At 37.1% G+C, this 16,289-nt stretch overlaps 1 protein-coding gene across 1 annotated transcript in view; it reads left to right on the top strand.

Moving 5' to 3' along the window:
• The first annotated feature begins 476 nt into the window (after positions 1–476).
• Positions 477–16,289, top strand: part of TNFSF4 (TNF superfamily member 4) — a 127,712-nt gene continuing 111,899 nt past the window's right edge. The window contains exon 1 of the mRNA XM_001492820.5: positions 477–646. Coding sequence (XP_001492870.2) covers positions 608–646 — 39 coding nt within the window. The 5' untranslated portion in view covers positions 477–607. The remainder of the gene's footprint in view (positions 647–16,289) is intronic.

Raw genomic sequence — 16,289 nt, 5'->3', positions numbered from 1 at the left:
TTCTGCAAAATCATTGTTATGTGTTGTTGGGGCCTAGGGCAGGCCACCCCAAAATATCCCACAATAGCATATTGATTATTTTGAATTAAAGTTACTTGAGAAGCAAAAAGTGCATTCTGAGCCTCCTAACTCTATTCCCCCTGAAAATGGCAAATAAATCTCCTGTGTAAAGGGCATTCTCCCTGCGTCCTCATCATCACACCTAGAGATTCAGGGTCAAGAAGCCTGAATAAGCAAACCTTGTGAATTTACTACCTCAAGCCTAAACGCTGCTTAAATTCCTCACTAATTATGAACCCCAAATCTAAGCTTCTTTGTCTTGTCAATTCCTCACAAATTTACTGTATCTTTGTGTAAAAGATATACATATACTGCCTGCTTTGTTCACTCTCTGAGCATCATTTCTTTGTGATCTCGAATAGATACATATTAATCTGTTTTTTTTCCTCCTGTTAATCTAGTCTTGTGTCAGTTTTATTATTGTGTCAACCATTAAGAGCACAAGAAGGCTAGAAAGGGGATTTTCCCATGCCCAGACTGTTTTGGTGACCCAGCAAGGAGTCCTGACTGGCTGGGGAGCTGCTTTCTCCCTGAGGCTGCTGCAGCTATGAGATCCTGGACAGCTGACACAGAAGCCAGCAAAAAGGTAAAGCTTCTTCGCATGTCAGCCTCCCAGATCTCTGTCTGCAGAATTTGATGGGAACAAAAGTGGTGAGAGCTTCTTTTTCTCTCTCTAAATTTAGACTAGCAGGAGAAAATATTTGTGAAACTAGTTTCTTGGACTTTAGAGACTCTGGCATTTGGTAAATGAGTACTCTTTTGATTTATTTTGTTGATCCTTCCCTCCCAGAGAAGGTCTTTGCTTTCCTTCATCTCTGTCTGTTGTGTCCTTTGTCATAAAGAGGAAGAACCATAGGGCAGGACAGCAGGCACAGGCTCTTAATAAGCCTGCTAGTCAGGCCAGCCTCACAGACCGGGTTATTTCATGGTTCTTCCCAGATCAGCATCTGTTTAGACAAACTTTGCTGTGGGTCCTCTGTGTAAAAACTGCATGAGGTTTTTCCTTCTGTCTTGTTCTATGTCCTGAGCTCTTGGCTTTGTGACCAGTGAGAATATTTTCTCTGGTCTCTGCCATCTAGAAGGTGCATTTACCAGAGTGTACCTGGCAGCCAGTCAAAAGGCTGGGGTTCCAAGACACATGGTCACAAGGAGCACTCCCTTTGTCCAGGATGCCAGCTCTTAGGGGACTTTGTCATAAAGGGTCCAGTCCATAAAAGACCTTCGTTATTTCAATCTTCGTTGTTTGTTAGTGCTGGAAAAATTCCATTCCGCTAGTGCCTACCCAGTGTCACAGATTAGCAGGTCTGTGACTGGAGGTGTCCCAGGGTCTTGTGGGAGACTGGAGACACCATTTTCACTACACCATCCTTACCACCTGTGCAATGAAGTTCTTTCCTTTCTAGACTATTTTTGGGAGTGAACTTTTGGATCTTGTGAGGGCTACATCCTTTGTACTCTCTTTTGGGGACACCCTTTGCTTCCATGGTTAAGCCATAAAAAGGCTTATTGGTTTGAGTCACTATTAAGATCCTACTTGTCAATGGCCAGATGATGGATCCTTAAATTGGAAAAACTTCTAAATAGGAAATAATTTTTAGAGAGCTCATATTGGTATAATGGCTAGCCATTAAGACTTCTTTAATAAGATGGAAAGACAGAAATTAGAACAAAACTCAAGTCTACTCATACCCATTCTTGTTTGCCTTCAGACATTTATGGATATTGTAAAAAAAAATCAGGTCATTGTCTGGCACTTAAGAAGGAAAAATATATATATAACAGCTAGACTTAGGGTCTCCCTAACAAAATGAGAGAACAAAAATTTAGATAACACAAAAATCCAACATAAAATCCTCTCCTTAAAATCTGGCTCTGTGTGGCTATTTCAGCTTCCTTTCCTAGGCAATTTACAGAGGGCACTCCAGTCTAATCTCTTAGAGTATACAGGTTACTCACGTAAATGATAAAAGCCACAAAATCAATTCAGCAGTAGCACCTAGGACAGGCGGTAAAGCTCACTTTGCTGAGCTCTATAGTCAGGTTCTGCCAATTTCAGGCCTTCTTGTGCAATATACTTTGCAGATTTATCCTAGCAGCCCCTCCCAGGGAATTTATGTCCCCATGTCAAGAGCTCCTTTACCCCATTCAATGGCCTTTCTGTAATGCCCAGTCAAGAGAAAAAAATTTCACGTTGTCCCTTCCTTTACAAATCCAGACCCAACAGTTATTGACTGTTTCTCTCCAAGGGATAACTATTGCCTTCTAGCTTGTCTCATTTTGTGTCCTAAGGGCCTGGCTTAACTTTCTCCCTGCCTGGGACATGCATGCAGCTGTCTGTTCTTTCTTTTGGCTATCTTTGGGGGTGACTCTGGATCTTGGGAACGTAATAACTGTCAAGGACACCTCTTGGCTCCACGGAGTTGTTTAAAGCTGCCAGAAATATTTACTGTTTGCCTCAGCTAAAAACTGACAAGCTATTTGAAAGGATTTTTTTTAGCAGCTATATGGTCAAAAATTGACCACATTAAAAACTGATATTCAGAGCCTGATAGGAATTTTTTTTATCGGCCTTCTTCCTTAAGTTAAAATAAAACTATGTACCCAGGGGAAAGGAGCAAATTAAAACTAATGTAACTGGATGGACAGATCAACCTATAATATCATTTAAGTTACAACACAATTTCTGAGGAATTGAGAACAACTGTCCTTATCTTACAAATCTTACAAAATCTTTACATGAAAATGCAGCCATAAAGACAATTCAGATTCCACCCATTCCCTTTCACCAATTCCAAAAGCTATTTCTCTCAAAAGCTTTGTGATTTTTCCAAGAACTCTTATTTAGACCATTCTCAGTTCCTAAGTCTGAAGGAAAATTTTAAATCACATTACCCTAAAACTCCTATCAAAAAAACCCCACTTACGGCCAGCCCCAGTGGCCTAATGGTTAAGTTCAGCATGCTTTGCTTCGGTGGCCCAGGTTCGGTTCCCAGGTGTGGACCTATACCACTTGTCAGTGGCCATGCTGTGGTGGCAGCTCACAAACAAAAAGAGGAAGATTGGCAACAGATGTTAGCTCAGGGAAAATCTTCCTCAGCAAAAAAACCCCCAAAACAAACAAATGAACAAGCTTAGATTTTTTTTCTCTGTGTCCCTTAAAGTTATAAATTTTACCATGTCTTTAAAATGTAAACACTCTGTGATTAGGCATGTGTGTGGTGATGGATTGTAATTAGTCTTTTAGTGGTGAACATGATGTAATATATACAGAAATTGAAATATATAAGGATGTACACTTGAAATTTATTTTTTAAAAAAGAAGGAAGTACACTGGGAAAAAAATAATGATCTTGACAGATAGTGTCAAATTGTTTTCTAGAAATTTGCATCATTTTGTAAATAGCTACTATACCCTATACAGCGTACATAGAATGCAACATGAGAAAATTTTTGAAGAAATAATGTTTATAAACCTCTCAATTTGGTGAAAGACATAAACCTACAGATTCAAGAATATAACTGAACCCCAAACAAAATGGACTCAAAGAAACCCATGCTCAGAAACATTGAAATCAAATTGGTGAGACATTTTCATGATGAAAGCTTTAAAGCAGTCAGAGGAAAATGATGCATTACTTATAAGAGAACAATGATTTGAATGACAGTAGATTTCTCGCTAGAAACCAAGGAGGACAGATGGAAGTGACACAATACTTTTAAAGTGTTTAAAGACTTAAACTATCAATCCAGAAATCATAAACAGTCCTTGTCAGAATGGAAAAGCAAAACAAAATAGCCATGGCTGTCTACTAGAAATTCGCTTTAAATATATTAATATTCATTGCTTAAAAGACAGTTCTCAAATCATCAATCTAAGCTTTTCTCTGATGCTACAATCATATATGTTATAAGAAAAAAAAAAAAACTAGAGACCAATGTCCCTTATAGACACAGATGCAAAATCTTTAACAGTATATTATCATATAAAATCCAGCATTATACAAAAAGGATAGTATACGAGGGTCAGCTGGGGTTTATGTATGAGTGCGATTTTGGTCCAATAATTGAAAATCAATGCATGTCATTCACCAATTAACCAATAAAAAATTTTAAAATCATATGGTCATCTCAAAGATGGAGAAGAATCACTGAAAATATTCAACATCATTAAAATTCATAATGAATTAAGAAATAAAGAGAACTTCCTCAATGTGATGGAAGACATATGCATCCTGATTATGGTGGTGGTGACTGTATTTGTTTTTCAAAACTAGAACTGTATCACTGGGGTGGGTAAACTTTACTGAACATAAATTATATCTCTATTAAAAAATGAAAATAAAGATGTAGGCCATTTATCTAGACATTCACACATAAAATATTAATTTAACCTCAGAATTGTAAATAAAAATTCTTGCAGTTAATATTGAATATTTCAAATGTTCTGTATGAACTTAAAATAATTGGAAAATTTCTATTCATCTTGCTGAGGAAGTGTTTTTGTTATTGTGTAACTGACCTTCTGGTGATACCAGATCGCTTATCCAATTGTCCAAGAAATGATGCAAATTCTAGCCTACTTGCTTACACTCTTTCTGCTATTTACAAAATTGACAAGTGCCAGAGGCTTTGATCAGGGAAAGAATTAAAAAATGTATTCTTAGAAAAGGGAAATGTAAAACTCCCAAAAGATAACAGCCCACAACTGCCTGAGACTAACCTGGCTAACTTAATTGGTAGAGACTAAGGTTAAAGAAAAGTTTATTTTAAATACAGGCTGCTAGAGAGGCTCTTTGCCCCAAATCTAATTCACAGCTTCTTTATCTAAGGTAAATATAAAACCTAAGTCTTCTCCAGAAATATTAACAACAACAACAACAACAAAAACTTTTAAGGAGGTAACCTTGTTCCATCTGCTAATGACACAATTATTTATAAAATAGTAAGTTTTATATTGTACCTGATTCGTGGCTGAAATTTTTAAAATAAAAGCAATCAGATCTCTCTTTGTGTCCATCTATATATATGTATGTATGTTATAGATATGGTATTTTTCTACCTCCAGATGGTATTAGCAAAATTCGTTTCTAAAGAGCTCTATTTAATTAACTTAAACACTTATATGAATTATTTTTAAATATAGTAAAAACTAACCCAAATGTTCTTCAAGTTAATGTAATATAAAATAATCTTTGGTAAATAAAACCTTGCTTAAGTTTGTTGGTTTAATTAAAATAAGCACGTTTTCAGAGATATCAGCACTGGATATAATGCAAACATGCAACTTTTATTCTATCTGGGTTATTAATCAAATAAGCTCTTATTACCTCTATTATAAAATTTGTCAGCAAAAATAATAATAATAACTTAGGATGATGCTAATTGCTTTAATGCCTTAAATTTTCATGAATAATCTAAGTATGATAGTTAAGAACAAGTAAATTATATAAATGTTAATAAAATAAAAAATTTGGGGTACAATAATTATGCTTTATGATATATGTAATTAAAAATAACTTCCCCAGGTCTTTTTGATGGTTTAAACCTTTAAACTATTACTAGGTAAGGTTAAATAGTAAAAAGTTCATGAAATATGTATATCATCTCCAGATAGGATAAAATGATAAAATATTAATTACTATATAGGGGTTTATGTTCTTTTGACATTATAGAAAATCTAAAAAATAAATTTGGGTCTGTTAATAAACATGTTTTGTGCTTTATTAAAAGATTTTACTATAAAAAAAGTTTCTGGGGCCGGCCCCATGGCTGAGTGGTAAGTTCACGCGCTCCACTTCAGAGGCCCAGGGTTTCACCGGTTCAGATCCTGGGCGTGGACATGGCACCGCTCATCAAGCCATGCTGAGGCGGCATCCCACATGCCACAACTAGAAGGACCCACAACTAAAAATACACAACTATGTACCTGGAGGCTTTGGGAGAAAAAGGAAAAATAAAATCTTTGAAAAAACTTTCTAATAATTATAAAACATGTTCATATATTTGCCAACCTAAAGAATATGGATATAACACAGTTCACAATTACTTGCTTCCTAGTTTTCACTAAAAATGAAGATTTCTAAAGGTTAAAATTCTAATTAAAATATGTAATTAAGGCTGCTAAAATTAACAGGGGAAAAATCACTGTATACGTGAAAATCAGATGTCTGTTTTTAAAAGAAAAGATATAAGGAATGGGGATACGTTTTGTTGAAAATAATAATAATGATAATTTTGTCCCAAAATAAAGCTGGTTATTTCTGAATTAAAAAAATAGAAAGAGAAAAGAAAACTTACCTTGTGTGGTCAAGTTAGTTAATGTTAAATTGTTATTTTAAGAATTTTAAAAAATAAGTTTTAATATCAGTAGTGTATATATATAAAACTAAAACTTAATTTTATTTTCATCTCTTAAGAGAACACATTTTCTTGGAATATTGGTCTACTCCTGACAAGAGATTATCAAGTATTTTTCCTTACCTTTTCATATTTTATCAAAACTATTTCCTGTGCCTTATGTTAAAAGCTGAGGCTTTTCTATTAAAAAGAGCTAAGGTTTTACAGCCATGTAACCTTATTTGTCTTTGAAATATTTTTATCACTTTGGTTAAATAGATAACTAAGTATTATTTAATAATGATATGTGATCCCTATTTAGGCAAATGTTTTAAAATATCTTTGATAATTTTTACAAATTTCCCCAAATCAAATTCTAAATGAAGTCTTTTTGACCTCTAGCTAACTTTGGGATTTTTCAGAGGATCCCTGAAACATCTCAGAGGATTTGTTCTCTTTCTTTATAAAAAGAAGGCTAATAAACCAATTGATACGTTAAATTACATGGGAAAGATTATCAAATAAGAAATAACATTGTCTTCTTTATGTTGTGTCTATATAAGTTTGTGTTACAAGAGTTCCAAAAATTACATGAAACTTCTGGAAGTCTAATATGTTCTGGTATAAAATGTTATCTGTCATCAAAATTGAGGCTCTCCCTAAATATCAGGAAAGCACTTTAGCTGACTTTCATGCAAAGGCAGCAATAACAGAATCTATAAAGGTTATGATACATGTGGATAAAGTCTATTCTGCTTCTGCCGAAAAAACTTGACCCCTCATTGCAAAACTTTGCCATCCTGATGTCCTTGTAACATAGCAACAGTCTGCTCCTAAATCAGAGAAATTAAGATAGGTAAACAATGACTGTAAATTAAACAAACAGGGCTATGGGAAACCCATGACAGCTGCTTGGTTCTTCTCAGTTCCCTGGCAAACCACAATTTTTGGTTTTTACCATCCTTCACCCATTATAGGAAAAACTATTTCTGTCCCAAGAGGTCTCAGAATTCCTCCTTCTGGGTTCTTTGATCATCTGCAGCTGGACTTCATTCAACTGTCACTTAGTATGAGTTGTCAATATATTCTTGTTATTGTATGTATGTTTTCTGCATGGGTTAAAGCCTTTCCTTGCCACAAAGCTGATGCCCTAACAATAGCAAAGAAAACTGTTATAAAAATGTCTTTCCCCCTTGGAGTATACTTTCCACAGTCTCCAGTGATCAAGGCACACACTTCACTTGGAAAAATCATACAAGCCTTAGCAGCACCTTTGCAAACTTCTTGAAACTATCACTGTCCCTATCACCCTCAATCAGCAGGCAAAGTTGAGAGAAGTAATGGAAAAACTGGATTCAAACAGAACAAGAATTAATTACTATGAGACTGAATGAACTGATGAAGATAATTATAATTTTTGTGACTTTTTGTCTAAAATATTAGTTATTTTAATCTTTTGTTTTTCCAGATTTAAGGAACCTTTTCTTCTTCTTTTCTCTTAAGCTATCTGTGACTTACAGCAATTCAGTAAATTGTATCTTTGTAAGAATAATTGAAACAGGTCCCTCTAGAATTCAGAAACTCTCAGTGACTGTTCTTATTTTCATGACAGTATATTTATTTGCATAAGGTCAATAGGAATCAGTTCTTCTTGTAAAAGGACACAATTGGAAACATTGGTTATATTACCAAGGCTTTGACTGGAATGTCGTGTTTGAAGGAGACAGGTGTAAAATCAAATATGACTAAATAACCTTAAGGAATTAAGGTTGCCTCTATGAAGTCAATAAAGCCCCTTGAAAAAACAGCCTGGTACCTTACTAATAGGGTTCCTGACAGCCTAACCAGGTGAGTAATGAAGGTCACTTTCTGGCAGGTGCCAAGACCTCAAGATATGTTGGGAGCTTCAAGAACAGAGAAATTTACATAAATCTATAGGTATTGCTGGTGGAATATTTGGCTTGGCTTCTTAGCCTCAAGAGGCTATGAAATGTTCAATCTGGAGATTCCTTATGAGAAGTTCCAGCAAAGCAAATTTAAAAGAGCCTATATGATCACTCACTATTCTTGCTATACTTATATAAATAACTAAGCCAAGTTTGTTGGAACTAGACTTATTTGGCAAACAAATTAGTCTTAATTGACTATCTTTGATAGAAATAAGGTGATTTTAGAGAGAAAAATTACATTTGACTGGAAACTATAATACACACTTGTATTAGATTCTAGTGCTGCTAATTTTCCTTGAAGTTTTGTTATTTGCCTAAAAACTGAACTAGATCCTAAATTATTCTAATTTCCTCAAATACGTGGTCACAACTCTACAAACTAACATTTTCAACTTTTTCTCCCACTTTTGACTTGGAATCATTAAGAACTAAAGCTGCCCTTTTTTTCTGAAGCCCTGCAAACTGAAGCTTGACAACTTGATATAAACTTAAGAGACATTCATGCCTGTTGCAGTGTAAGCCACTCAGAAAGCTACCTGAACACCTGATGACATTATCAGAGACATTTCAAACTGCAAAAGATGCTTCAACTCTGACATCTAGGACTGCCCTCTAGGCTCAAAAACTAGTTTATGATTTTCTCCAAACAGTAACCACTGTTTTTCTTTGTTTACATAGAAATGCCTCTTATTAAATACCTGATTTCTTCCGCTGTAGACCTAACTTTGGGAGCTCACCAGCATCACTGCCTCCTGAAATGAGATACAACTGTTTCACTGAACTGAGCTATTTTCAAGACTAAAAGATTAATTCAACAAAATAATGGAGCAATTTACTAGCTCAACTTTTAAAGTGTGAAACTTCCAGGGAAGTTTCAGAGGAGGGAACTGTGGGAGCCCAGGGCAACCACCCCCAAATATCCCACAATAGCATATTGATTATTTTAATTAAAGTTACTTGAGAAGCAAAAAGGGCATTCTGACCCTCCTGTCTCTATTCCCTGTGAAAGCAGGAAATAAATCTTGAAAGGTCCTCTCCCTGCATCCTTATCATGAGAGCTAGGGAATTCCAGCTAAGAAGCCTACATAAATCAATTTTGCTAATTTACTACCTCAAGCCTAAACTCTGCTTAAATTCTTCACTGATTACATACTCCAAATCTAAGTTTCTTTGTCCTGTCAATTCTTTACAAATTTACTATTTCTTTGTGTAAAAGATATTTATATTGCCTGCTTTGTTCACTCTGTGAGCATTATTTCTTTGTGACCTCTAATAGGTACATCTTAAACTGTTTTTTTTCTCCTGTTTATCTAGCCTTGTGTCAATTTTATTATTAGTCCAGCTATAAGAACACAAGAAGGGAAGAAAGGGGATTTTCTCCCCATCCCAACAGTGTTATCTCAGAAAAAGCCTTAATTCCAAGCTAATAAATCAAACAGTCAATATAAAAAGCACTTGTGAGTTACCTGCTACAAATCTTTTGATAACACATGGTGAAATTTAGAAGTTGGGCTATCCTAAACCAGTAGAAAACTATTTCAAGGAAGTAGGCAGAAAAATTCCTCAGTTCTGTGAAGTCATGTAAATGTCAAGCCTTGGTCTTGTTGATCTAGTCCTTTGGCATTTTCTCCCATACCTGCATGTGGTTACTCTCTCAAATGGATCACCATAGCCTTCTTGGCCATTAAAATCAATGTAATGAGGCAAGAACAACGACGTTTACATTTTACAACTAAAGAGAGTATTGATACACTTTTTCCTGTGACTAGCATTTGCACCCCCATCTCAGGTCTTCCCCAGGATATATTGCTCCATTGTAGGCGTATACCCTCTACTGAAATTACTCCTGTGCTTCTTTGCCTCCCTCACTGGTCCACGTCCTTTTTAGACAGTGCCTGTCTCCCGGTGCTTATCTTGGATAGGACTCCAATAGAAAACATATACATGAGAGAGGGATTTGCGTTCACGGATAGTCTCATGAGCAACACCTCTGAGGAAATTAGGGCAGTAGGATTGGGCAGACAGAAGAGTTGAAATGTGAAACAGTTACAACAAAGGCCTCATAAGATCCCATGGACGCCTTGGCTAACTCTAACGCTTGAATGACCCCTTCAGAATCCTCCTACTTTGAAGCAAGGGGACTGGGTCTTTATTGCTCAACCACTAGTCCTTGTATGCAGACATGACCTCGGGCAAGGAAGTTTTCATAGGCTGAGGGCAGTTCCCAGAGAATGACTCAGCTGAGAGCTGTCAGCGGCTGCCAATACTCTCAAAAGCTGGAAATAATGAGTGTGCTTCAATTCTGAATGCAGGGATCTGGGTGGCATGCCACAGTACCCACTACACTGCTCAAAAAATGTTGTTAAATAAGTGACATTATAGTCTAGTCATTTCTCCAAGTAACTGGTGTTTTTTATTTCACATATGTAAGTGGAATATTTTAACCAATTGAGGATGTATCACCCATGGTTGTTAGTTTAGAAGCATCACTTTTAGGTGCTAGTTATACAGCTACGAGGTTTTGGCACAAATTTTATTTGCCATAAGATTCATTTCATTTATCCAGTGTGATCTGCTTGAAGAGACACTGAGACTTGAGTTAGAAGACCTGGGTTCTTTTTTTTTTTTTTTTTGAGGAAGATTAGCCATGAGCCAACTACTGCCAGTCCTCCTCTGTTTTGCTGAGGAAGCCTGGCCCTGAGCTAACATCTGTGCCCATCTTTCTCTACTTTATAGGTGGGACGCCTACCACATCATGGCATGCCAAGCAGTGCCATGTCCACACCTGGGATCTGAACCAGCGAACCCTGGGCCGCTGAAGTGGAACGTGTGAACTTAACTGCTGTGCCACCGGGCCGGCCCCAAGACCTGGGGTCTTATTAGAACTCTGCCACTTACTATAGGACAAGTCATTTTACTTTGTTCTCAGTTTTCTCACCTGTAAATTGGCAAAAAATGATATTCTGGCTGACTCTTTCACAGGGTTGTAGTGCACAGCAATAAAAAGGATTCTTGTCAAAGCCCTTTGTAAATAGCTGGTGAAAAAGGGCCTGAGGAAGCTGTGGGAGGCCTTGGTTGGCTAAAGAGTCCCAGTTAGCATGAGGAGCCCCAGACTTTAAGGGCAGTGTGGATAGTACACAGAGGAATAGGGGCAAGATTGTAAAGGGAAGGGATGAAGAAGAAAGGTGGAATCTTCCTGAGGTGCCAAAAACCACCTCTTTACTTCACCATTGCAACTCAGGTTGGCTCAACTGAAATAAATTCAGAACAAAACACAAGAGACAGACAAATCAGTCACTGAATTATATACATTAAGTAAATCTTTATGTATTTTAGAACTTGTTTCTCACTCCCTCTCCCCACCAGGTAGAGGCTGTAGCAATCATATTACTGGAAGGAAAGCAAAACCACTGTATTTGTTTAGTTCTGGGGGATCTTGGATACAATATAGTATCTATCACTTCAACAACACTTTGACTCAACTTGTTCAAACGAAAGCAAGTGGGTGTTCATTTCTAAGTCTCTCTTTATCTTTCTCTCTCTCTCTTTTTGTTGTGGTTGCTTTGGTCTCATTTTTAATCTCTCCCCATTACAGCCCTCTCTCAGTCCCTGTCCTGAAAGTAAGTGATCACCCTTCAGGTCAGGGTAGAGTTAGTGTGGACTTTCCCAGACCCTTCTCACAGCAGTGGAAAGGTTTCCTTTGAATTTTAAACTTCTTAAACCCTGATGGCAAACCCTCGGTTTTGGTTTAAAACTGGAGGAAAATGTCATGTGGTCAACTCCAGGAGGTGTGGTTGGTTTATCTCTAACCAGAGACATTTCCCGACTGGTTGCCCACTTGAGGCTAGTTTTCCCTTCTACCCAGAGGTTTTCTGTTGCATGTTGTGCTCTTCTCTCTCTCTTCTTCCTTTGAACAATCCATGCATTCTTCTATCTATCTGCCTCCCTTCTGGTTAACAAGCCAGCTTGGGTTGCATTGCATATTTCATATTCCCTTCTGCAGCCTCATTGATGAGCTGAATGTAGATAAACTCTCCCTTCAATTTCAATGCCTTGTTCCTGGGACTCACACTTTTTCTGGCATGGTCTCCATCTCTGGGAGCTGGTGATTGACCAGGATAATTTCAACAAAGCAGCAGGGTAGATCAGGGTCAGGCCCTGCTTTGTGCTTCCTGTTATTTCAAGATTTATGGGTTGGATGATCTGGCACTCAAGTCTGGCCTTGCCAATAGCATATTTCTTTTCATCTATAAGACACCCTAGAAGGAGATCACATCAATGCCAGGGAAACGTGACATTACTTGGACTATGACATATCTGGTGTCTATACAAATGCTTTTTTCCCTGTGTAGCCAGATAACTACTCCCCCTACCCCTCAGATTTCTTAAAAGAAATGAGGTTACAGGGGCTGGCCCCGTGGCCGAGTGGTTAAGTTCGTGCGCTCCGCTGCAGGCGGCCCAGTGTTTCGTTGGTTCGAATCCTGGGTGCGGACATGGGACTGCTCACCAAACCACGCTGAGGCAGCATCCCACATGCCACAACTAGAAGGACCCACAACGAAGAATATACAACTATGTACTGGGGAGCTTTGGGGGGAAAAGGAAAAAAATAAAATCTTCAAAAAAAAAAAAAAAAAAGAAATGAGATTACATATTGTTTGATGGTGTATGAATATAATGGAAGCATTTTTCTCATGGAAGGCTACCCTGACCTACCAAGGGTATTCTGGGTACCCTTCTTATGCACTTTAATGGCATCATATACTTTCCCTTGTATTTTCTGTATCTTTCTCTCCTACTACATACCATGAAGTAAAAAAAAAATCTCTTGTTCATCATTGTATCTCCAGAGTCCGGAACACAGAAGTGTCAATATATATTTGTTCACTAATTAACTGAACTTTGGAAAGTGTGGATCCTCTTCCCATTTCCTCATAAGGAAGAGGATTGGCAATATCTGCTTTTCTGGGTGCTATCTACCCAGGGCTGTGTGGCCTGTTGAGAGGCAGTGCTGAGGGTAAGTGGATATTGGGTTCTTAGATGTGATTTTTGCCTCTCCATCACTTCTGTCCATCCATACCATCCTCCTTGCTGTACCTAGAACTTGTCAGGCACAGTCTTCTCCATGGGGGAAGCATGGTTGGCAATGGGTAAAGATGATCAGGAGGACATAGCAAGCTGCTGATAAATGTGTCTTTTTCTTCCTGCCTACTCATGTCCATTAACATGGTAAGGATGTGTGCTTAGTGGTGTTTCCATGCTGTCAAGATCCTTTCTAAGCCTCTATTCTTTCCTTCTTCTGTCTCCCCATAAACACCTTTCTAGCCTTCTCTCCTGCCAGTTAAAAAGCTAGTACATCTTACATAACCTACTGTAAATGATCGCTAGTATGTGACTTTTAAAGCTGATTTAGATTAGTATGCACCCTCTTCATAATTTTTTGTCTTTAAGCTCTATCTCCTCAACATATCGTGAGCTCCTTGAAAGCACGGCTCTTCCTCATGCTCTCCCTTTCTCTCTGACTCTGATATGTAGGATAGATACCTTCTATGTAGCAAGATTTTAATCAATATTTGTTGGGTGGAATTGAAATTTAGGTGGTTAGAGATCCAGGTTTTGATGGGTAGATGCTTGATACCATCACCTTTTGTCTTCACTGGGTCAGGGCTTCTAGCCAAGCACATTCTCTTCCTAGCTCTTTGTCTGACTAACTCATCTTAAAAATACCTTCCTCTGAGTAGTCCTCCAGGGTGATGCAAATCTGGGTTAGGTATTCTTCCCATGTGGTTTTATAGCAGCTTTTACCCTCCCATATCATAGGAATGTAGAATAATTCTATCATATTGTAATTGTTTAATTTGTCTTTTTCTCCCATGAGACCAAATGCCTTGTACAAGCCTTCTCTTCTTTGTGGTCAGATTTGTTTGAGTGGTGCTGTCCAAGAGAATTTCCAGTGATGATGGAAATTCTCTATTCTGCACTGTCCGGTAAGGTAGCCACTAACCAGACGTGGCTATTGGACACTTGAAATGTAACAGTGTGAATGAGGAACTACATTAATTGTATTTAATTTTAATTAATCGATATTTAAATTTAAATAGCCTCATGTCACTAATGGTTACAGTATTGAACGGTACAATTAGAAGTTTGTCTATTTCTATTATTTTTTCCAAAGAACAAACTTTTGGCTATGTTGATTCTCTATTTTGTTTCTTTCTTTTCTATTTCAATCAATTCTGCTCTTATCTTTATCATTTCCTTCTACTTTTTTCATTTTTGCTTTTGTTTTCCCTCTTGTTCTTTTTCTAACTTTTTTTTTTTTTTAAAGATTTTATTTTTCCTTTTTCTCCCCAAAGACCCCCGGTACATAGTTGTATATTCTTCGTTGTGGGTCCTTCCAGTTGTGGCATGTGGGACGCTGCCTCAGCGTGGTCTGATGAGCAGTGCCATGTCCGTGCCCAGGGTTCGAACCAACGAAACACTGGGCTGCCTGCAGTGGAGCGCACGAACTTAACCCCTTGGCCACGGGGCCAGCCCCTTTTTCTAACTTCTTAACTTGGAAGCTTATGTCATCAGTTTTAACATTTCTTCTTTCTAATGTAAGCACTCAAAGCTGCAAATTTTCCTCGAAGTGTTGCTTTTTTATATTTCACAAATTTAACCTATAGTATTTTAAATCAATTTTATTGAGATTTAATTTCCATACCTTAAAGTGCAGCTCTTTAAGAGGACAGTTACAGGAGTTTCTGTTAAGGTATTCAGCTATTTAACCACTACCACAATTAAAATAAGGACTTTTTCCATCACCCTGAAACGTATCTTTATGTCCCTTTGCAGTCATTTCCTGTCCTATTAATCTATTGTCACTATAGATTAGTTTTGCCTTTTGTAGAATTTCACACAAATGGAAACAAATTCAGATACTCTTTGCCTCTGTTTCTTTAGTTCAGCAGAGTGTTTTTGAGAGTTATCCATGTTGTTGTAGGTAACAATAATTACTTCCTTTTCTTACAGATTAGTATTCTGTGGGATGGATAGATCACAATAAATGGATAATTGTTTATCCATTTATTTCTTGATGAATGTTTGGGCTGCTTTCAGCTTTTGGCTATTATGAGTAGAGCTTCCATGAACATACACATACAGGTTTTTGTGTGGAACTATGTTTTCATTTTTCTTGGGGAATTACTTAGGTGTGGAATTGTTGGGTCATATGGTGAATATAAGTTTAACTTTAGAAGAAATGGCCCAAGAGTTTTAAAAAAATGGTTGTATCATTTTCAATTTCTATCAGTAATATGAGAGTTTCAGTTGCTCCACATCCTCATCAATACTTGTTACTGTTAGTCTTTTAAATCTTAGCCATTCTAGTGGGTGTCAAGTGATATCTAACTGTGGTTTTATGTTGCAGTTCCCCAATGACTAGTGATGTTGAGCAACTTTTCATGTGCTTATCAGACATTTGTGTAATTTTTGTGATAGGACTTTTCAAATATTTTGCCCATTTAAAAAATTGGGTTGATTATCCTCTTAGTATTCAGTTCTAAGAGCTCTTTATATATTCTGGATACAAATTTTTTTGTCAGTTTTATATATTGCAAATATTTTCTCCTTGTCTGTGGCTTTCCTCCCAGTCTGCTTTTTTGAAGAGCAGAAGATTTTAATTTCAGTTAAGTTCAGTTTATCTACTTCTGTCTTTTATGGTTTGTGCTTTCTGTGTTCTATGTAAGAAAACTGTCTATCCAAAGGTCATAAGGATTTGTTCTTCTATATTTTCCTCTAGAAGTTTTATAGTTTTAGCTTTTGTGCTTAGGTCTATGATCCATTTTGAGTTATTTTATTTTTTTTAAAGATTGGCACCTGAGCTAACATCTGTTGCCAATCTTCTTTTTTTCTTTTCCTTTTTCTCCCCAAAGCCCCCCAGTACATAGTTGTATATTCTAG

The sequence above is a fragment of the Equus caballus genome, chromosome 5 (genome assembly GCF_041296265.1).
Source record: "Equus caballus isolate H_3958 breed thoroughbred chromosome 5, TB-T2T, whole genome shotgun sequence".
NCBI lineage: Eukaryota > Metazoa > Chordata > Mammalia > Perissodactyla > Equidae > Equus > Equus caballus.
Note: the sequence above shows the minus strand (reverse complement) of the source record. Positions and strands in the feature narration are given on the sequence as shown.